The 21,480-nt window shown below is 47.3% G+C and overlaps 1 protein-coding gene, 2 non-coding genes and 1 pseudogene across 7 annotated transcripts in view; all 4 read left to right on the forward strand.

Moving 5' to 3' along the window:
* The first annotated feature begins 658 nt into the window (after positions 1 to 658).
* Positions 659 to 863, forward strand: LOC116529694. Its single transcript, XR_004259616.1, has one exon. It is a non-coding gene; the product is annotated as a small nucleolar RNA SNORA73 family (small nucleolar RNA).
* A 675-nt stretch (positions 864 to 1,538) lies between these two features.
* LOC116529692 lies at positions 1,539 to 1,742 on the forward strand. The gene has a single exon (XR_004259615.1). It is a non-coding gene; the product is annotated as a small nucleolar RNA SNORA73 family (small nucleolar RNA).
* Positions 1,743 to 10,754: 9,012 nt separating this feature from the next.
* RCC1 (regulator of chromosome condensation 1) overlaps positions 10,755 to 21,480 on the forward strand; it is a 23,877-nt gene continuing 13,151 nt past the window's right edge. The window contains exon 1 of one of the 5 annotated variants that reach the window (XM_032246593.1): positions 10,755 to 10,940. Coding sequence is in view for 1 of the 5 variants with exons in the window: in XM_032246592.1 (XP_032102483.1) it covers positions 11,807 to 11,871 (65 nt within the window). In the remaining 4 variants the exon portion in view is untranslated. Of the gene's footprint in view, positions 10,941 to 11,773; positions 11,872 to 21,480 lie in introns of those variants that run through there. The other 4 variants (XM_032246594.1, XM_032246590.1, XM_032246591.1 and 1 more) reach the window with 4 other exon arrangements.
* LOC116529652 lies at positions 11,220 to 11,296 on the forward strand (annotated as a pseudogene).

The raw sequence follows: 21,480 nt of genomic DNA on the forward strand, positions 1-21,480 counted from the left end.
CGCGATTACAGGCATGCGCCACCACGCCCAGCTAGCTTTGTATATTTAGTAGAGACGGGGTTTCTCCATGTTGAATTTTGGGTCTTTTTGAGACAATTTCGCATTGTCCAGGCTGTGGTGCGGTGGCGCGAACTTGGCTCACTACAACCTCCGCCTCCCGGGTTCAAGCAATTTTCATGGTTCAGCGTACTGCGTAGCTGATATAGACGCCCGCCAGCACATCCAGCTGATTTTTTTTTTGTGTGTCTTGCCCAAGCTGGTCTCGAACTCCTGAGCTTAGACCATCCGTATGTCTTGGCCACCCAAAGCGCTAAGATTAAAGGCGTGAGCCACTGTGCCTGGCCGGCTTGGGGGTAGTTTAACGAGTCCACGTGTTTGATTTGAATATAGGATAGCTAAGCCTAATTGTCCCTGCTTCTGCACCATCCGCATAGTACTAACTGCCTTTTGAAAAGTAATCAGAATGGCTGAATACATCATGTTATCGGTCTATAAGCCGATTTTTTTTTTTTTTTTAACACGCCACCTGTGGACAGGATGGAAACTCGTTTGCGCTCTAAAGACCTGTAGTAACATGGATTTCTCTGGGAAGCCTGTAACAGCTAGATGAAACCGTTTCCTATTAGGGTCTGTAAATTTTATTCGTTACACAGATTATCCAACGTGGATACACCCGGGAGGTCACTCTCCCCGGGCTCTGTCCAAGTGGCGTAGGGGAGCATAGGGCTCTGCCCCATGATGTACAGTCCCTTTCCACAACGTTGGAGATGAAGCTGGGCCTCGTGTCCGCGCCTGCATATTCCTACAGCTTCCCAGAGTCCTGTGGACAATGACTGGGGAGACAAACCATGCAGGAAACAGCCTTCTAGAGCATCGAATCTGGATTGAAGTCTTACATGTTTCAGAAAAATTAAAAAGTAGCCAGGCATGATGGTAGGTAGCTGGAGTCGCAGCTACTGGGGAAGCTGAGCCCAGGAGTTGCAGGCTGCAGTGACCTATGATTGTGCCCTCCAACCCTGGGCAACAGTGATAGGGCCCTCTTTGAAAAAAATTAGTGCTTTACTGTACTAATCGATTAATACCTTCTTTTGCAGGATTCGTTAAGTGTTCCAAGTAACACTTGGTAAGTAAATCTTTGAATTGTTTTGACTTATCAGCTTTGTCAGTGATTTCTGTAATGGAAGTAGGATTGAAGAGACCTTTCATTCTAGTTGGTCAGGATTTACCTCAGGCATTTACTCATTCTCAGAGGAATACTTTTGTTTGATATATCCAAATATAAACTTTGCTGCATTTTTGTAGGCATTTGACGTAACTTCTTCAACATAGGTTCTGTATGTTCTATAAAAATTAATTTTTTTAGTTCATTAAGAGGGTACAAGGTAGTAAAAGCTACCCTAATGAACTGTAGGAACCCTAATGAGCTTTATCCACATGTGTAGCCTGACCTGAGAAAAAGGTTCTAGCTCTTGAAAATGTTGTGGATGGTTAGCAACATTGGATTTCTCAGTTACTCCAACTCCTCACTAAGGAGCAATCCAACGTGGATACCCTGGGAGGTCACTCTCCCCAGGCTCTGTCCAAGTGGCGCAGGGGAGCATAGGGCTCTGCCCCGTGATGTGCAGTCCCTTTCCACAACGTTGGAGATGAAGCTGGGCCTCGTGTCTGCGCCTGCATATTCCTACAGCTTCCCAGAGTCCTGTGGACAGTGACTGGGGAGACAAACCATGCAGGAGACATGTCTAGGATACCAGATTTTAAGCTGAAGTAGGATTTCAGGAGTTTAATCATTATTTCTTTTCCTTTAGGAAAGAAGAGGATCTGCACTTCACATTGGGCATTGACATTTAAATTTTTGGGTCCTTTATATAGAAGGGAGAGAAGGTAAACTGATTTTTTTCTAACAGGGAGGGTTTTGCAATCTTGGGCAGACTGGGAGAAGTGTTGCTTGACCTTATACAACCAATTTTGGCAGGTGTGTTAAAGTCCTTGAGTATTTTGCTTTTGTATAATTTCTAATGTATTTGTAATTTGCCTAAGAAATCACCTGTGTTAATGTATTTATGAAATAAAAGATGACTGTATATGTTTGTGGTTCATTTTTATGTGGAAATGGCTGTGGTGACGTCAGCCGAAAATCTGTATGAATGCTACTGCTTAAGGAAACTAGCGTGATAGCTTCCCTTCTGAAGGCCCTAGGGCCTCCTCTTAGGTGGGTCCACCTTGGGTTCAGGTTTTTGTCATTTGGGTTGTCATCGTTTTTTTTTTTTTTTTTTACTCTGAGTTTTGATAACAGCTAAGCGGTGTCACTTGTTTTACATTTTATCATTTTACCTGTGTAGTGGGGGTATTTTTGAGGCTGCATTTCACTTTTGTTGCCCAGGCTGTAGTGCAATGGCATGATCTTGGCTCACTGCGACCTCAGCCTCCCAAGTAACTATGATTACAGGCATGCACCGCCACGCTCAGCTAATTTTTGTATTTTCAGTAAAGACGGTTTCTTTGTTAGGCTGGTCTCAAACTCCTGACCTCAGGTGATCCACCCACCTCAGCCTCCCAAAATTGCTGGGATTACGGGTGTGAGCCATTACACCCAGCCTGGATTCAGTTTATATTGGCAGTTTATTGGGAAAATGGATGTTACATCCTGACCAATATGACCACAAGTCTGGGTTGAGTGCAAGATTAGTTTAAAACCAGCCGGGCGCGGTGGCTCACGCCTGTAATCCCAGCACTTTGGGAGGCCAAGGTGGGTGGATCACGAGGTCGAGATTGAGACCATCCTGGTCAACATAGTGAAACTCCGTCTCTACTAAAAATACAAAAAATTAGCTGGGCATGGTGGCTCGTGCCTGTAATCCCAGCTACTCAGGAGGCTGAGGCAGGAGAATTGCCTGAACCCAGGAGGCGGAGGTTGCGGTGAGCCGAGATCGCACCATTGCACTCCAGCCTGGGTAACATGAGTGAAACTCCGTCTCAAAAAAAAAAAAAAAAAAAGATTAAAACCAATCCTTTAGTAACCCACAATGTAGTGGAGGAGAATCTGTTAGTAACAGGGAGGTTGTATCACTAGCTGATGAGCTGGTTAGGCCTCTGCTACCTGTACCTAAGTGGTGCGACTCAGCCTGAAACTTGACGGAATTGCTAGCCTCATGATATGAGTCATAATGGAACCTTTGTCAAGCCCCCTGCACTGGCTGCCAACATAAGAAATGTTCAGTAACATAAAGGATGGGGACTAGTGGGGAACCATCTAGAAGGTAAAGTCTAGCTACTGGCATATGGGGAGGTGGGACAACCATGAAGCCTTTTTTGAGATGATGGGGACAGTTTAGAGGGAGGTGGGTGAGATTGGAGTTTGGTGGACCATAGAGCTTGGAACTGTCAGGGTGTTAAGGGCAGGATTGGTTTGACAATGGGAGCTAGTTACTAGCTGATCTTGGGGAATACACAGCTTGATTTTCCCTAAGCTAAGTGATCCCAACACTGGGAGGCTGAGGTGGGCAGATCACAAGGTCAAGAGATTGAGACTATCCTGGGCAAGGTAATGAAACCCCATCTCTACTAAAAATACAAAAATTAGCTGCAGCTGTTTTTGTTTTTGAGACAGTCTTACTCTGTCTCCCAGGCTGGAGTGCAGTGGCACAATCTCTGCTCGCTGCAACCTCTGCCTCTCAGCTTCAAGCGATTCTCCTGCCTCAGATTCCCGAGTAGCTGGGACTACAGGCAGGCAACACCATGCCCTGCTAATTTTTGTACTTTTAGTAGAGACAGGCTTTCACCTTGGCCAGGATAGTCTTGATCTCTTGTCCTCATGATCCACCTGTCTCAGCCTCCCAAAGTGCTGGGATTACAGGGGTGAGCCACTGCACCCAGCAAGTTGGGTTTTAATACAGCATATTCCCATGGGAACAGAAAGGCTAATTGGCCAGGTCCACAGCTAGAAGTGGCACCTCTGCAGAAACGCATTCCCTGCTCAAGAAGCCAGATGAGTCAGTCCCATTCATATATGTATGCCCAGTCCTATCCGTGTACTGCTCTAACTACACAGATCTCTCCTGAGTAAAATGTTTTTTTTAATCTGAACCAATGGGTTTAGTATATTTTCAATTCATATTCACAGGGTGGGGTTGGGTAACTGCTGTGCTGGGCAGGAAGTGAATGCATTTCTATCCACCTTCAAGGTATAGCTGAAGCAAAGCTGTCAGTGGATGTTCAGGTTCCACTCTGCTAAACTTCAGCTTGCAATACCGCTTCCTTTAGACTTACAAAACAGGCACTTCTGGCCTTGTTCTTTGTGTAGGCAGACAGTATTGGTTGCCCAACTTAGGAGTTCTAGACTGCCTGGGTTTGAATCCTGATACCAACACTTGCTGTTCACGAGAACTTGGATGAGTTACTTAGCCCCTCTACCTCAATTTCATGTCACAAAATGACTGTCTCCGGGCTGGAATACAATGGAGCCATCTACATCCCAGGTTCAAGCGACTCTTGCCTCAGCCTCCGGAGTAGCTGGGACCACCATGCCTGGCTAATTTTTGTTTTTTTATTATTTTATAAGATGGAGTTTCACCATGATAGCCAGGCAGGTCTTGAACTCCTGACCTCAGGTGATCCGCCCGCCTCGGCCTCCCAAAGTGCTGGGATTGCAGGCGTGAGCCATGGCGCGTGGCTATCCTTGCTAGTTTTATTCCTACTTTGCTCTATCATTTATTGAGAGAAGGGTATTGAAATCTCCAACTGTAATTGTGGATTTTTATATTCCTTCTAGCAGTTCTATCAGTTTTTGCTTCATATATCTTGAAGTTCTGTTATTAGTTGTATACATGTTTTAGATTATCTCTGGATTAACTGATTCCTTTAAATACTCTGCTGAGAAATCTTTGTCTGCTACTCTAGCTTTTTATCTTCACAAAATCGTAAGGTAGGATTTATTTCTATTTTTTTTATAATAAACTGAAATTCTGAAAACATTAGCAATTTGCTCATAACTGCATACCTCCATCTTTTTTTTTTTTTTTCTTTTTTTTTTTTAGACAGTCTCACTCTGTTGCCAAGGCCAGAGTGCAGTGGCGCAACCTCGGCTCACTGCAACCTCTGCCTCAGGAATAACTGGAATTACAGTCATGCACCACCACACCCGGCTACTTTTTTATATTTTTAGTAGAGATGAAGTTTCACCATGTTGGCCAAGCTGGTCTCAAACCCCAGACTTTAAGTAATCTGCCCACCATGGCCTCCCAAACTGCTGGGTTCACAGGCGTGAGCCACCTCGCCCGGCCAACAACTTTCTTTTGACTAGTGTTACAACAGTAGCCTGGGTAACATGGCAAAACCCTGTCTACCCAAAAAATATAAAAATTAGCCAGGAGTGGTGCTGTGTGCCTGTGGTCCCAGCAACTGGGGAGGCTGAGATGGCTCACTTGAGCCCTAGAGGTGGAGGCTGCAGTGAGCTATGATTACACCACTGCATTGTAGCCTGGGCAACAGAGCAAACTCTGACTCAAAAACAAAACAAAAAAAGTGTATCTTTTTTTTTTGAGATGGAGTCTCGCTTTGTCACCCAGGCTAGGGTGCAGTGGTGCGATAGCTCACTGCAACATCCGCCTCCCAGGTTCAAGTGATTCTCCTACCTCAGCCTCCTGAGTAGCTGGGACTACAAGCGTGCGCCACCACGTCCAACTAATTTTTGACATGGATATGCCTGGCCTTATTTTTAAATTTTATTTCTTGTAGGTAACATGTTGGGTCTTTCAATATGACAATCTCTGCCTTTTAATAGGAGTGTTAACCAGGCACAGTGGCTCACGATTGTAAACCTAACACTTTGGGAGGTTGAGGCAGGCGGATCATGAGGTCAGGAGTTCAAGACCAGCCTGACCAACATGGTGAAACCCTGTCTCTACTAAAAATACAAAATTAGCCAGGAGTGGTGGCACACGCCTGCAGTCCCAGCTACTCAGTAGGCTGAGGCAGGAGAATCACTTGAACCCAGGAAGCGGAGGTTGCAGTGAGCGGAGATCACTCCACTGCACTCTAACCTGGGCAACAGAGAAAGACTCTGTCTCACAAAAAAAAAAAAAGAAAGAAAAAATGGTTTTGGGTTGGGTGAGGTGGCTCGCACCTGTAATCGAAGCACTTTTTTTTTTTTTCCTAAAAAAAAAAAAAGATGAAAGAAAAAAGGAATAATAATAATTAAAAAGAATGAAGGAGAGGAAGAAAGAGGAAGAGGGAGAGAGAACGGGGGTGTTGCTTTATTGCCTGGGCTAGAATGCAGTCTAAAAATGGGTATGCCTATAATTGTGCTTAATAATAGAGACATGAAAAAAAAAAGAGGGAAGAAAATAACAAACAAGCAGCCAACCAATATTTCATTTAAACCTGTAAATAGATGTGATGTGGTACTGATAAGAGTGTATATTTTGTGTATTTAAAGTGGAGAGTTCTATAAATGTTAATTAAGTTTACTTGTTCTGGATCTGAGTTCAAATCCTGGATATCGTTGTTAATTTTCTGTCTCATTGATCAGTCTAATATTGATGTTGAAGTCTCCCACTATTATTGTGTGGGAGTCTAAGTCTCCTATAAGTCTTATATATCTGGGTATTCCTGTACTGGGTGCGTATATACTTAGGATCTTTAGCTCTTCTTGTTGCATTAATCCTTTTGTCATTATGTAATATCCTTCTTTGCTTCTTTTGATCTTTGTTGCTTTAAAGCAACTCCTGCTTTTCATTTATTTATTTATTTTTGCTCTCCATTTGGTTGGTAAATCTTTCTCCATCCCTTTGTTTTGAGTCTTTTGTGTATCCTTGCATATGAGATGGGTCTGGATGCAGCATACTGATGGGTTTTGGCTTTTTTTGCCTGTCTGTGTCTTTGGATTGGGGGATTTAGTCGATTTAAATTTAGAATTAATAATAATATATGTGAGTTTAATACTGCCATTTAATGTTAGCTGGCTGTTTTGCCTATTAGTTGATGTAAATTCTTGATTATGTTGATGCTCTTTACTTTTTAGTATATTTTTAGAAAGGCTGATACTGGTTGTTCCTTTCTATGTGTAGTGGTTCTTTCAGAAGCTCTTGTAAAGCAGGCCTGGTGGTGATGAAATCTCTGAGTGCTTGCTTGTTCACAAAAGATTTTATTTTTCCTTCACCTATGAAGCTTAGTTTGGCTGGATGTAAAATTCTGGGTTGAAAGTTCTTTTCTTTAAGGATGTTGACTATTGGCCCCCACTCTCTTCTGGCTTGTAGGGTTTCTGCTGAGAGATCTGCTGTGAGTCTGATAGGCTTCCCTTTATGGGTAACCTGACCTTTCTCTCTGGCTGCCCTCAGTATTTTCTCCTTCATTTCAACCCTGGTGAATCTGGTGATTATGTGCCTTGAGGTTGGTCTTTTTTTTTTTTTTTTGAGACGGAGTTTCACTCATGTTACCCAGGCTGGAGTGCAATGGCGCGATCTCGGCTCACCGCAACCTCCGCCTCCTGGGTTCAGGCAATTCTCCTGCCTCAGCCTCCTGAGTAGCTGGGATTACAGGCATGCACCACCATGCCCAGCTAATTTTTTTTTGTATTTTTAGTGGAGACGGGGTTTCACCATGTTGACCAGGATGGTCTCGATCTCTTGACCTCGTGATCCACCCGCCTCGGCCTCTCAAAGTGCTGGGATTACAGGCTTGAGCCACCGCGCCCGGCCGAGGTTGGTCTTCTAGAGGAATATCTTTGTGGTATTCTCTGTATTACCTGGAGTTGAATATTGTCCTGCCTTGCTAAGTTGGGAAAGTTTTCCTGAATAATATCCTGAAGAGTATTTTCCAGCTTGGATTGATTCTTTGTCACATTCAGGTACACCTATCAAGCGTAGATTAGGTCTTTTCACATAGTCCCATATTTCTTGGAGACTTTGCTCGTTCCTTTTTATCCTTTTTTCTCTAATCTTGTCATCTTGTTTTATTTCATTAAGTTGGTCTTCGACTTCTGATATCTTTCTTCTGCTTGATCGATTCAGCTGTTAAAACTTGTGCATAGTTCACGAAGTTCTCGTGTTGTGTTTTTCAGCTCATTAATTCAGTTATATTCCTCTCTAAATGGTGTATTTTTGTTAACATTTCATCAAACCTTTTCCCAAAGTTCTTAGTTTCTTTGCATTGGGTTAGAACAAGTTCTTTTAATTCACAGAAGTTTCTTATCATCCACCTTTTGAAGGCTGCTTCTGTTAATAGAACACACTCGTTCTCCATCAGGCCTTGTTCCACTGCTGATGAGGAACTGTGATCCCTGTAGAGGAAGAGGCGTTCTGATTTTGGGTATTCTCAGCCTTTTTAGGCTATTTTCTTCCCTTCGTTATAAATTTATCCATCTTTATAATTACCGTCTTTATAATTGGGTTTCTGAGTGGATGTCCAACTTGTTGATTCCCGGGGCTAAAATCTGAGCAACCCACTGCGCCAGCCAAAACAGCCGCGTTAAGATTGATGGTGATTTTCTGACTCTGCACCAAGAACTGCCGCACCAAGGCAGTGGCAAAACCACCTCACCAGCCATAAGAGTCGCGCTGGCGACCCGTGGGCCTCCCCCACTGGGAATCTTCTGGTGCGTGAGCAACAAAAATTCGTCTGAAAGTGTGGCATCCTCTTGTTCTCTGTGCTTTCACTGGGAGCTACAATCCCGAGCTGCTAGTGATCAGCCATCTTGGATCTCTCTAATCGCAGCACTTCTGAGAGGCCAAGGCTGACGGATCACCTGAGGTCAGGAGTTCGAGACCAGCCTGGCCAACATGGCAAACCATGTCTCTACTAAAAATACAAAAATTAGCCGGGCGCGGTGGCTCAAACCTGTAATCCCAGCACTTTGGGAGGCCGAGGCGGGTGGATCACGAGGTCAAGAGATCGAGACCATCCTGGTCAACATGGTGAAACCCCGTCTCTACTAAAAATACAAAACATTAGCTGGGCATGGTGGCGCGTGCCTGTAATCCCAGCTACTCGGGAGGCTGAGGCAGGAGAATTGCGTGAGCCCAGGAGGTAGAGGTTGCGGTGAGCCGAGATCGCGCCATTGCACTCCAGCCTGGGTAACAAGAGTGAAACTCCGTCTCAAAAAAAAAAAAATACAAAAATTAGCCGAGCATGGTAGTGGGCACCTGTAGTCCCAGTTACTCAGGAGGCTGAGGCCAGAGACTCGCTTGAACCCAGGAGGCAGAGGTTGCAGTGAGCCAAGAGCTGAGATCATGCCACTGCACTCCAGCCTGGGAGAAAGACGGTGACTGCGTTTCAAAAAAAAAAAATTTTTTTATTAAATTGGATTGAGTTTTTAAAGATTTCCAATCAGGGGTAACATCTCAGAAAGTTACAATTTAGACTGGGTATGGAGGTGGAATGAAATGGAAGGGAAGAAATAAAATGGAAGCAGCAGCAGAGGCCATGAGGGCAGAAATAAAAATATGAAGACGAGAAGAAAAGGAAGTATCAGAAAATAAGTCGAGGTTTGAACATCTACTTTTCAGAGAACCCTAATCTTTGCTAGAAGAATATAGTTGGGGGAAGGAGTCTAGATTGAATTTTATTTATTTATTTATTTTGAGACAGTGGAGTCTAGCCCTGTGGCCCAGGCTGAAGTACAGTGGTGAGATCTCAGCTCACTGCAACCTCTGCCTCCAGGTTTCAAGAGATTTTCCTGCCTTAGCTTCCTGAGTAGCTGGGATTACAGGCACACACCACCATGCCCAGCTAATTTTTGTTTTAGTAGAGATGGGGTTTTACCATGTTGCCCAGACTGGTTTCAAACTCCTGACCTCAAGTAATCCACCTGCCTCGGCCTCCCAAATTGCTGGGATTACAGGGGTAAGCCACCGAGGCAGCCCTGAACTTTATTTTGGACTCAGTTTAAGGCGTTGAGTCTTCCTGGTAGAGATGTAGAGCTGCAACTTGGGGTAGAGGTCAGAACCAGTCCAGATGGGCTGACCTGTCAAAAGGTGACAACCAAACCCTGAACTGGGTGTGGTGGCTTATGCCTGTCATCCCAGCACTTTGGGAAGCTGAGGCAGGCGGATCACGAGGTCAGGAATTCGAGACCAGCCTGGCCAACATGGTGAAACCACATCTCTACTAAAAATACAAAAATTGGCCGGGCGTGGTGGTGCTCGCCTGTAATCCCAGCTATTCAGGAGGCTGAGGCAGGAGAATTGCTTGAACCTGGGAGGTGGAGGTTGCAATGAGCAGAGATCGGGCCACTGCACTCCAGTCTGGGCAACACAAGACTCCCTCACAAAAAAAAAAAAAAAAACAAAACAATTCAAATCTCCTTCCACCACTTGTGTGATGACCCCAGAAAACTTGCTTTACCTCTTTAAAATCAGTTTTCTTATCTTACAACTACCATGAGGTTTTTGTGAACAACAAATGAGCTAACTGACATGGATGTGTTTCTGTTGTTAACAAAATAAAGGGTCTTAGGTGGATGCGGTGGCTCACGCCTGTAATCCCAGCACTTTGGAAGGCTGAGGCAGGTGGACCACGCGGTCAGAGGTTCGAGACCAGCCTGACAAACATGGTGAAACCCTTTCTCTACTTAAAAATACAAAAATTAGCCGGGCGTGGTGATGCTCACCTGTAATCCCAGCTACTTGGAAGGCTGAGGCATGAGAATTGCTTGAATCCAGGAGATGGAGGTTGCGGTGAGCAGAGAGCATGCCATTGCACTTCAGCCTGGGCAACAGAGCAAGACTGTCTCAAAACAAACAAGCAAAATAAAGGGTCTTACAAAATAGGTAATAGTAATAATAATCACTTATTATTATTACATGAAGCTACATGAATGCGTAAGATCTTAGAGGAAGACAGCAGAGAGAAATTAAAGATCCCAGGGTTAAAAGCTGGAGAAATTTCACTGTACATCATCCAAAAAAGGAGTCCATGATGGAGGCCGAGACACACTTGGAGAGGTAAGATACCCTGGCGACATGGGGAGTGCTTTGTGGCGGACTCTGAATAGAAGAAATTCAGCCTGACCAACAAGGCGAAACCCCGTCTCTACTAAAAATACAAAAATTGGCTGGGCATGGTGTAGCACACCTGCAGTCCCAGTTACTCGGGAGGCTGAGGCAGGAGAATCGCTTGGACCTGGGAGGTGGAGGTTGCAGTGGGCCAAAATCGCTGCCACTACACTCCAGCCTGGGCGACATAGGGAGACTCCGTCTCAAACAAAAAAAAAAAAAAAAAAAATGACTGGGTGTTCATACACATGTGAGATGTGCCTCCCTCAAACCTTGTTAAGACATGGGCACATACCTATCTGATGTGAACTCACGGGGAAAAAATTCTGGTCACGCCATTCCCGTGCCCAAATCCCCATATTTCCCCACGACCTCAGGATAGAGGCTGGACCCCTTAGTGACACACAAGTCCTCCTAGACTTAACTTGGAAAGCCGTTTTTAAGCCCCAGGCTGAGTCACATGCCCCTGTGGGTATCCCTGTCACAGCGCGGTGTAGTTGTTGATAGATTTCTCATCCTTCTCCATGGACACCCTCTTGAGGGTAGGGAAGATGAGTATCTTTTTTCTCCGTACAGATCCTACCGCACCAGATTTTCCTAAACAGACACGAATTCAAGGAGTTTTTTTGGTTGTTACCCCGCTTGTCCCGATTTGGGGTTTCCAAAATACACACCCACTGGAACCCGGGCCAGGGGAGCCAGCCTGCCCAAGAGCGGGAGCGCGCCACATGCAGATCACGGGATGGCCGCCAGGGGCCGCCGGGCTCTTTGTTTTCCTTTCTCGCCCGGGTCGGGGCCAGAGGCCTGCAGAGCGCATGCTCTGGGGCAGTTCGGGCCGGGCGGGGAGCGCCGGAGTTCCTTGGGGCCGACGTGCAACGAGGTAGGTCTCGCTCGGGACCCGCGGAGGGTCCGGGCGGAGGGCGCCGCGTGGGCCGGCCACAGGCGAAGCACGGGCTGGTCCATGCGGGCCTAGGTCGCTGCCCGCTCTAGCCCGTGTCGCGCGGCGCCGGCCGCACGTGAAGCCCGGCGGCTGGAAGGCGCGGTGCGGGCTCATGATTCCTCGGCCCCGCGGGGCGCTGGGGCAGCCGCTGGGCCCCGCCTCGCGGAGCCAGGGCCGCACTGCTCCGCCGCCGCCGCGCCTCTCACGCCCGCGCCGCGGCGCCCGCGCAGGCGGGAGATTCAAACGGCGCGAGCGCGGTGGGCCGGGTGCGCGCGGCCGCCCGGGCACTGGCTGCGTCTCTTCCGCGAGGAGGGTGGTTTTGTCCGGCATGCGCTTGGAGAAGGCGTTTTGCAGAGCGGGGAAGGCGACCTGCCCGGAAGAGGGTGGGCCTTAGGAGCTCCAGGGTGGATGGTGCTGCGGCGAGAGAAGCCCCAGCGTCGGCGGGCACCGCTGTGGACTCTTGGGAGCCGTGTGTCTCGAACTCTGCAGCAGCTCAGTCTGTCAGCAAATTATTTGTTGGCCATCTGTTCCGTGCTGCTCTTGCGGGGCTGGGGGACAGTAGTGACAAGGGCGGGCTCGTGTTGCCCTCCTTACCGAGCTCTGGGGCTCCTTGGAGAGACATCATGTGGGTCCAAAGTTAAGGTCCAGTGTGATCATCGAACTATGCCCTTGAGCCCGGGCGACGGACGCTACTGGGGAGTCATTCATTCATCAGATATTGACTGAACTCCTCCGACCACGTGTGACTTGTGTGCCCTAGCAGAAGTTGAGTGTGTGGGATGTTACGGTAACCCTCAGGGGAAAGCCCATTCTGCCAAGGAGGCTCAGGCCTTTCCAGGTGAAGTGACTCTTGAACGAGGTTTTGAAGGAATAGGTTTTTGAGGCAGCTTGAGGATGGTGGGATTAGGGTGATTCAGGCAGAGGGCAAAGGCATGAAGGTATAGATATTGTGTATAGATATTGTGGTCAGGGATACTATAGGCCTTGAGGTGACCGGAGGAGGAAGTGGCAAGATGATACAGCAGGAGCTAGGTCATGAAGGGTCTTGTGTGCAAGGCTAAGGAACACTGGGGGGTGGAGGAGGCAGGGAAGGTTCCCCCCCAAAAAGGGCATCAGAGTGAAACCTGGACAGATGAATTAGGAGTTCACAAGGCTCCTGTTTCAAAGACATTCCCAGAGCAGGAATCCTGTTCTGTTCACCTTTACAACTTTCTCATCACGTGCCCCTGGGCAGTCCACCCAGACCCCCTGAACATTGGTTTCCTTATCTGTAAAGTGATAGGGGAGGGCACATGTGGTGAGGATGACTAATATTCTATAATTGTTTTTTCTGATACAGAATCTCCCTCTATTGCCCAGGCTGGAGTGCAGTGTTGTGCCCTCGGTCACTGCAGCCTCCGCCTCCTGGGTTCAAGCAATTCTCCTGCCTCAGCCTCCCAAGTGGTAACTTTCATAAAGTAGTGATTCCAACAGCTAGTGGAAGTTGTGGCTCCCTTCCTCCAGGAAAGATAAACACATAGGCCCAGGCACAGCTTGTATACAGCGAGGATCCCTGGTGAGAAACTCTTAGTGTGAAATATGCCAGCTCTGTGCCTGGCATAACAGCACCTCAGCAAATGTATGTTGTTGACACATCACCCCTCTCCTCCTTCTCTCCTGGGGACCTTTCACACAAAGAGATTTTTCAGCCTGAGTCTGGCAGGCAAGTTCTACCCCCTGGCATGGGGGACAGAGGGTACAGCTGCAGTGGCCTGGGAGGGCTCTGTCTTCTTTTATAGAAATTAGGCTGTGGTGAGGTCACTGGAGGTCAGGGCAGGAGCCCAAGGCTCCGGGTAGACTGTCTAGACTGGCGTGCCTACCTGCTTTCTTCAACAAATAAGGAAAGTGAGGTGGAAGAGGGCGGCTCTGGCCCTGGTGGAACGTGATCATGAGACTGGGATTTCATTCCAGGTGACCCACCGGGGTCTCATCTTCCCTGAGTCTTGTCTTCCCCTTAGCTGTAAAACTAGGATGAGTCCGCTCACCTCAAGGGCAGCTGTGGGCATTCTGGAGTACCTGTGGTGGAAGATGCTTCTGTATCCAGCTTATCGGTGACTATCACCCTTTCCCAGAGCATACACTCCTTGAAGATGGAAGCTGTGTTGGGTGGGGCTGGGCAGGGAAGCATGACAGCAAAAGCCAACTCCTTATTCCCAGCCCAGACACTCACTGCCTGGTTAAGAAAACACAGCCAGAGAGGCCAGGCTCAGTAGCTCACACCTGTAATCCCAGCAATTTGGAAGTCTGAGGTGGGCAGATTACGAGGTCAAGAGACTATTCTGGCCAACATGGTGAAACCTTGTCTCTACTAAAAATACAAAGATTAGCTGGGTGTGGTGGTGTGCACCTGTAGTCCCAGCTATTCGGGAGGCTGAGACAGGAGAATTGCTTGAACCCGGGAGGCAGATGTTGCAGTGAGCCAAGATCACCCCACTGCATTCCAGCCTGGCGACAGAGCGAGACTCCATTTCAAAAAAGCAAAAACAAAACAAAAACAGCTTGGTGTGGTGGCATGTACCTGTAGTCCCAGCACTAGGGAGGCTGAGGCAGGAGAATCGTTTGAACCTCTGAGGCAGAGGTTGCAGTGAGCTGAGATCGTGCCACTGAACACTAGCCTGGGCAACAGAGCAAAGCACTATCTCAAAAAAAAAAAAAAAAAAGGATAGAGAAAGCACCCCCAGAGCAGTGAGAGAAATCTATGCAAAAGACCCATTTGTGCCTGGTGCGGTGGCTCACAACTGTAATTCCAGCACTTTGGGAGGCCGAGGCAGGTAGATCATGAAGTGAGGAGGTCAAGACCAACCTGGCCAACGTGGTGAAACTCCGTGTCTACTAAAAACAGAAAAATTGGCCGCCTGTAATCCTAGCTACTTGGAAGGCTGCGGCAGGAGAATTGCTTGAACCCAGGAGGCAGGGAGTGCAGTGAGCCTAGATCATGCCACTGCACTCCAGCTTGGGAGACAGAGCGAGATTCTGTCTCAAAACAACAACAACAAAAGACCCATTTGTGCAGTAGAATCTGTGCAGGCAGGTACAGGGAACAGGGCTCCATCTATTAGAAGGTGGCTCTCCATCCCCTGCCCTCCCTGGCTATTGATCACTCACAGCAACCCAGTCCAGGGCCTCAGGTCTAACATATTGGAGAGGAAGTGTTTAGGACTCAGTGAGCACTCAGGTGCTGTCTCCACCACAGCAGGGAGTAGTTGCCACTGTCCTTCCCCACATCCGTCAGTGGATCTGTCACCACCCAGCCCACCTTCCCTCAGGTGCCAGCTGCCTCTGTCTCTCCCTCTCAGCTGGCTTCTGCTCTCGGCTTCTTGGACTTGGCCAAACACACAGGGGATACTGGAAGGCCTGCCCAGGCTGCCTTAGCCCCTGCATGGACCATGGTCTGCCTTTAGAATCAGTTAGATAGAACCTGGGTTGTTTTTCTAGGCTCCCCATTACTTACTGTGTGGATGTAGGCCAATAAAATTACCTCTCTGAGCCTCAGTTCCTTACCTGTGAAATAGTAGTGACAGTGCTACCTTTTTCAGCTAACTGTAAGAAGTAAAAGGGCTTTGCATACGAAGATACAGTCCGTTGGCTAGTGCCCCCAGAGGCTCATATTTTAGGAAGGTGATTAGTATGGTGGACAGACATGTTTAAATTAAAGTGATTGTGATCCCAAAGTCTGTCCCGGTTTCTCAGAGAAAATGCCTAGTTCAGGATGGAGGAGGGATCAGAGCAGGTGAATTTGAGACACCAGTAGTTGTTCTTCCAGTGGGATAAGGGATGGGAAGGCATTCCAGGTAAAGAGATGCAAATGGTTTGGAGAGGACACTTAGCAGTCTGGCTTGGTGGGTCTGACAAGGAGATTGTGTGGGAAAAGAAGGGAGGATGTAATAGACAGGAGATGAAACCAGAGGTTCTGTCAGTCCCCGATGCTGGAGGCCTATAATACCAGGCTAAGAAATGTGGGCTTTATCTTCCAGGCAAAGGGAACCACTAAGGAGTCCAAACAGGCAAGCAGCTTGTTTCAGGTCTGAGGTTTGGAAAGATTATGCATGAGGCCCAAAGCAGTGCCTAACCCCTATAATCCCAGCCCTTTGGGAGCTCGAGGTAAGAGGATCACTTGAGCCCAGGAGTTTGACACCAGCCTCAGCAACATAGTGAGACGTTGTCTCTACAAAAATAATAATTATTACACAAATTAGCCAAGCATGCTGGTGCATGCCTGCAGTCCCAGCTACTCTGGAGGCTGACAGGAGGATCGCTTGAGCCTAGGAGGTGGAGGTTGCAGTGAGCGGAGATCGGGCCACTGCACTCCAGCCTAGGCAATAGAGTGAGACCCTGTCTCAAAATATATATGTATGTACACACATTTATTGATCATGAATGACTTGGAGAATGAGATGAGAGTGGGGACAGGAAAACCGGCGATAAGTTGCTGTCTTTCCTAAGGGAAGGAGGAGGAGAGACAGTTCCCAGCAAGCTGAGAGACTAGGGAGCGTGGGGAAGAAGGAGGCAGAAGAAATTTCTTCTAACACTCAAGGGCACCAGCTCTGGAGTCTGACTAACTTGGTTCAGATCTTGGCCTCCTCTTCCAATCTTGAGTGAGATACTTCACCTTTCTGAGCCTAAGTGTTTTGTTTTGTTTTGTTTTGTTTTGTTTTGAGGCGAAGTCTTGCTCTGTCACCCAGGCTGGAGTTCAGTGGCGTGACCTCAGCTCACTACAACCTCCACCTCCTGGGTTGAAGGGATTCTCCTGCCTCAGTGTCCTGAGTAGCTGGGACTACAGGCACCCACCACCATGCCCAGCTAGTTTTTGTATTTTTTAGTAGAGACAGAGTTACCATGTGGGCTAGGCTGTTCTCAAACTGCTGACCTTGTGATCCGCCCGCCTTGGCCTCCCAAAGTGCTGGGATCAGGCGTGAGCCACCGCGCCCAGCCAGGCCTCAGTATTCTCTGTAGAGGGGAATCATTGTGTCCAGCTTGTAGGGAAACACTCCGGAGTATTAGCCAAACACAGATAACTAAGGAGATGTTGACTGGGTTGGTTCCATTCATGATAACAGATTTTTTGGTTAATGCCCCATGACACCAACACCTCATATAGCCCTTATGTGTCTGACTCCATTCCGGGCTGTGCTCATGGCAGCCCAGCATCAGCACCAACTGTGCTGACATAATTGTTCCTGTTTTTTCCTCCTGACTTCTTGTTCTGAGTACTTTTTCATGCTAATACAGCTTCCCTTCCAGGCAGAGCAGACTGCTACAGATTATTCTGATGAACTGATGGGGTATTTGCCTTGGGATACAACTGTCTATCTAAAACAAGGGTGCCTCTTATATCCCACCCCCTACCCCATCTAACTTTGCCTGCCTAACATCCTTTCTGGGATGGCTTTCAGGCACTTCAGATTTAATGCAAACACCTAGCAACATGGAGCTCTAGGTCTCTTCTCTCCTGTTCGACAATGTTCTCTATCTCACTGCATGGAAGTCCCAAACCTGGGAGTCTGTGTTTGGCCAGGCTCATAGAGGGATCCTGGACAGGCCTGCCAAGAATCCTCTGGATTTTTTTTAGGATGAACAAATCAAGCCAAGCGCTGTGGCATGTGCTCATGATCCCAGTCTCTTGGGAAGCTGAAGTGGAAGGATCGCTTGAGCCCGTGAGTTCGAGGCTGCAGTGAGCTAATTGCACCACTGAACTCCAGCCTAGGCGACAGCGCGAGACCCCCTCTCTTAAAAGAATAAAATAAAAGGCTGGGCATCATGGCTTACACCGATAATCCCAGGACTTTGGGAGTCCAAGGCTAGAGAACTGCTTGAGCCCAGGAGTTCAGGACCAGCCTGGGCAATGTGGCAAGACCCTGTTCTACAAAATATACAAAAATTAGCCAGGCGTGGTGGTACACGCCTGTAGTCTCAGCTACGCAGGATGGCTTAAGCCCAGTTGGTTGAGGCTGCAGTGAGCCATGACCATGCCGCTGCCCTCCAGTCTGAGCTGGAGCCTGTCTCAAAAATAAATAAATAAAAAGGATAAACAAATTATGAAAAAAGGGTTAGTCTGTTAGTCTCCTTTTCCCTTGCTACACCTCCTGGCCCAAAGCGAAGCAGTGGTAGTAAGCACTATAAATTTTTTTTTTTTTTTTTTTTGGAGACGGAGTTCTCACTCTTGTTGCCCTGGCTAGGGTGCAGTGACACAATCTCGGCCCACTGCAGCCTCTGCCTTCCGGGGTCAAGCGATTCTCCTGCCTCAGCCTCCCAAGTAGTTGGGATTACAGGCACCTGCCACCACGCCTGGCTACTTTTTTGTGTTTAGTAGAGACAGGGTTTTACCACGTTGGTCAGGCTGATCTCGAACTCCTGACCTCAGGTTATCTACCCATCTGGGCTTTCCAAAGTGCTGGGATTACAGGCATGAGCCACTGCACCCAGCCAGCACTATAAATGTTTGTGGATTTACAACCATTTTATTCAGTCTTGATGACAGCCCTGAGAAGTAGTCATTGCATCCCCTTTTATAGATGAGGATACAGTTCAGAGAGGTTAAGGCCACTGGCCAGTCACAAGCTCTGAAAGGTGAATCCAGTTCCCTCTAATCCCAAAGAATGTGCATTTTTAGTGTGGGATGAGGGTCTCAAAAGACAGGGAGGAGTCCCAGCCCCGGGAGAATAAAAGTTGGGTGAAGTTCATAACTGCCACCTCATCAGTCAGAACTGGTCCAGTGACAACCTGCAGAAGCTCAGCCTGCACAGGCTTGTCAGGATTCTAGGCCCTGGGTTACTCTCCCATCTTTAGTATTTTGTACTTCTTCCCCAGAGTAATCAGCAGAAAAGAGCCTGGCCTTGTATTCCTGCACCTCAGAGGGAGAACTAGAAAGGCTGGGCTCTCAGGACCCACTAGAAGGAAGAGGGGTGCTGGTTAGGCCCACAGCTGACACTGAGAAGGGCTCTTAGAGTTCTCCTTCCCTTTGTAACATTAGGTAGAGTCTTAGACAATCTGATTGTTTTTCATGACCTTAAAGACTGTGGCTCCGGCCGGGCCAGGTGTGGTGGCTCACACCTGTTGTAATCCCAGCACTTTGGGAGGCTGAGGTGGGTAGATCCCTTCAGCCCAGGAGTTCTAGACCAGCCTGGGCAACATGGCAAAACCCTGCCTCTGCAAAATATACAAAAATTAGCTGGGCATGGTGGCACAGACCTGTAGTCCCAGCTACCCTGGAGGCTGAGGTGGGAGGATCACCTGAGCTCAAGAGGTCAAGCCTGCAGTGAGCCATGATTGTGCCACTGCACTTGAGCCTGGGCGACAGAGCGAGACTCTGTCTTAAAAAAAGAAAAAAAAAAAAAAGAAGAATAGGGCTCAATAAAGATTTATTTCCAGAGCTGCATGCGTAGAGTAAAAAAAGACATTGGACACATTTTGGGCTGAATTGGAATTAGAGAGCTGGGGTGAATGTCTGCATTCCCAAAAGCCTGGAGAAGACATGGAAGTTTTGGGAAGCAGCAGCAGCAGTTAAAAGATAGGAGTGTGGAGGGGCCGAGGCTTTCGGCTGCCCTGGATCTTCCTACTGCCGCCCCTCCTTATCACCCATAGGTGGTTTCCTTTCCTCATTTATGCCATACATGGTGTTTGTAAGTGTGACTGCATATATAGATTCGATCTCTTCTTAAATTGTTTAGAAAAGCCAGGCTCCTCCCAGATGTGGCACTTCTGTATTTTAATTAATTTTTTTTTTTTTTTTTGAGACTGTCTTGCTGTTGTCACCCAGGCTAGAGTGCAATGGTGCAATTTCAGCTCACTGCAACCTCTGCCTCCTGTATTCCAGCGATTCTCCTGCCTCGGTCTCCTGAGTAGCTGAGATTACAGGCACCCGCCACCATGCCCAGTTAATTTTTGTATCTTTAGTAGAGATGGGGTTTCCCATGTTAGCCAGGCTGGTCTTGAACTCCTGACCTCAGGGGATCCGCCCACCTCAGCCTCCCAAAGTGCTGGGATTACAGGCATGAGCCACTGCACCTGGCCTTATTTTAAAATTTTTGTCTGTTTTAAAAAATAAAACATTGATGAACAACATTAAGTAAAATCTCCCTCAAAACTCCCTTCAACCTTGAGATAAGTACCAGTAACTTCGGTGACATGTTACTGTTATGTGTCAGCGGGAATAAATTGCTTGTTATGATGGTGTACTCCTATAGTTCCAGCCTCTTGGGAGGCTGAGGCAGGAAGAATGCTTGACCCCAGGAGGTTGAGGCTGCAGTGAACCTATGATTATATCAGTGCACTCCAGCCTGGGGAACAGAATGAGACCTTGACTCAAAAAAAGCAGTGGGGATGGGCAGGGCAGGGTATAAATGGTCTGGATTGGTTTTATTTAATGAAAGTAGCTTTTTTAAATTTTTATTTTTAAATGTTTATTTGTATTACATGTTTTACACTGAACACTTCAGCAAAGAAAATAATTATAATAATTTCAAAATGCAGTCCCTGGATTCAGTAAATATCCTTGATAATCAATTACACTAATCAATATCTAGAAATATATGTAGACAAAGTTAGCTAATAAATAAAATAAGTAAAATGACTACGAAAACTATAAATATCAGGGATGAGGGATCATACTTGATCAGTTAAGTCAGTCACTCTGCCACTTTTTTTTTTTTTTTTTTTTTTTTTTTTTTTTTTTGAGACGGAGTCTTGCTCTGTCGCCAGGCCCCAGGCTGGAGTGCAGTGGCGCAACCTTGGCTCACTGCAATCTCCGCCTCCTGGGTTCAGGCAGTTCTCCTGCCTCAGCCTCCCTAGTAACTGGGACTACAGGTGCATGCCACCACGCCCAGCTACTTTTCATATTTTTCAGTAGACATGGTGTTTCACCATGTCGGCCAGGATGGTCTCGATCTCTTGACCTCGTGATCCGCCCACCTCAGCCTCCCAAAGTGCTGGGATTACAGGCTTGAGCCACCGTGCCTGGCCACTCTGCCACTTTTTTAAACAATATGATTCGCATTTGCTTCAGTCACATAAACATTCATTGAAGGAGTTAAATTAGACTGCTGATAACTGAAAATTGTGATCTTTATTAGCTTAAAAGAAAATTCAGTTTAATACAAAGACATTCAAGATGAAAATTTCAAGACCGGTGATCAGAAGCTTTCAATGCTTGATGCTCTACTTTGTTGTAGGCAAGATTCAAGTAAGGCTAAGACAGAAGAGTGTTTCCATTCAAGACATGATCTAAGAACCGCCTCCTATAGAGACGAATTATGTTCTGTAGAAAGTAGCTACCTAGCCACCAAGATGTTACCAATAAGAATTCTTTTTTTTAGCCGGGCGCGGTGGCTCAAGCCTGTAATCCCAGCACTTTGGGAGGCCGAGGTGGGTGGATCACGAGGTCAAGAGATCGAGACCATCCTGGTCAACATGGTGAAACCCCGTCTCTACTAAAAATACAAAACATTAGCTGGGCATGGTGGTGCATGCCTGTAATCCCAGCTACTCAGGAGGCTGAGGCAGGAGAATTGCCTA

Source organism: Sapajus apella, unplaced genomic scaffold (assembly GCF_009761245.1).
Source record: "Sapajus apella isolate SASKATOON/1434 unplaced genomic scaffold, GSC_monkey_1.0 scaffold62, whole genome shotgun sequence".
Taxonomy (NCBI): domain Eukaryota; kingdom Metazoa; phylum Chordata; class Mammalia; order Primates; family Cebidae; genus Sapajus; species Sapajus apella.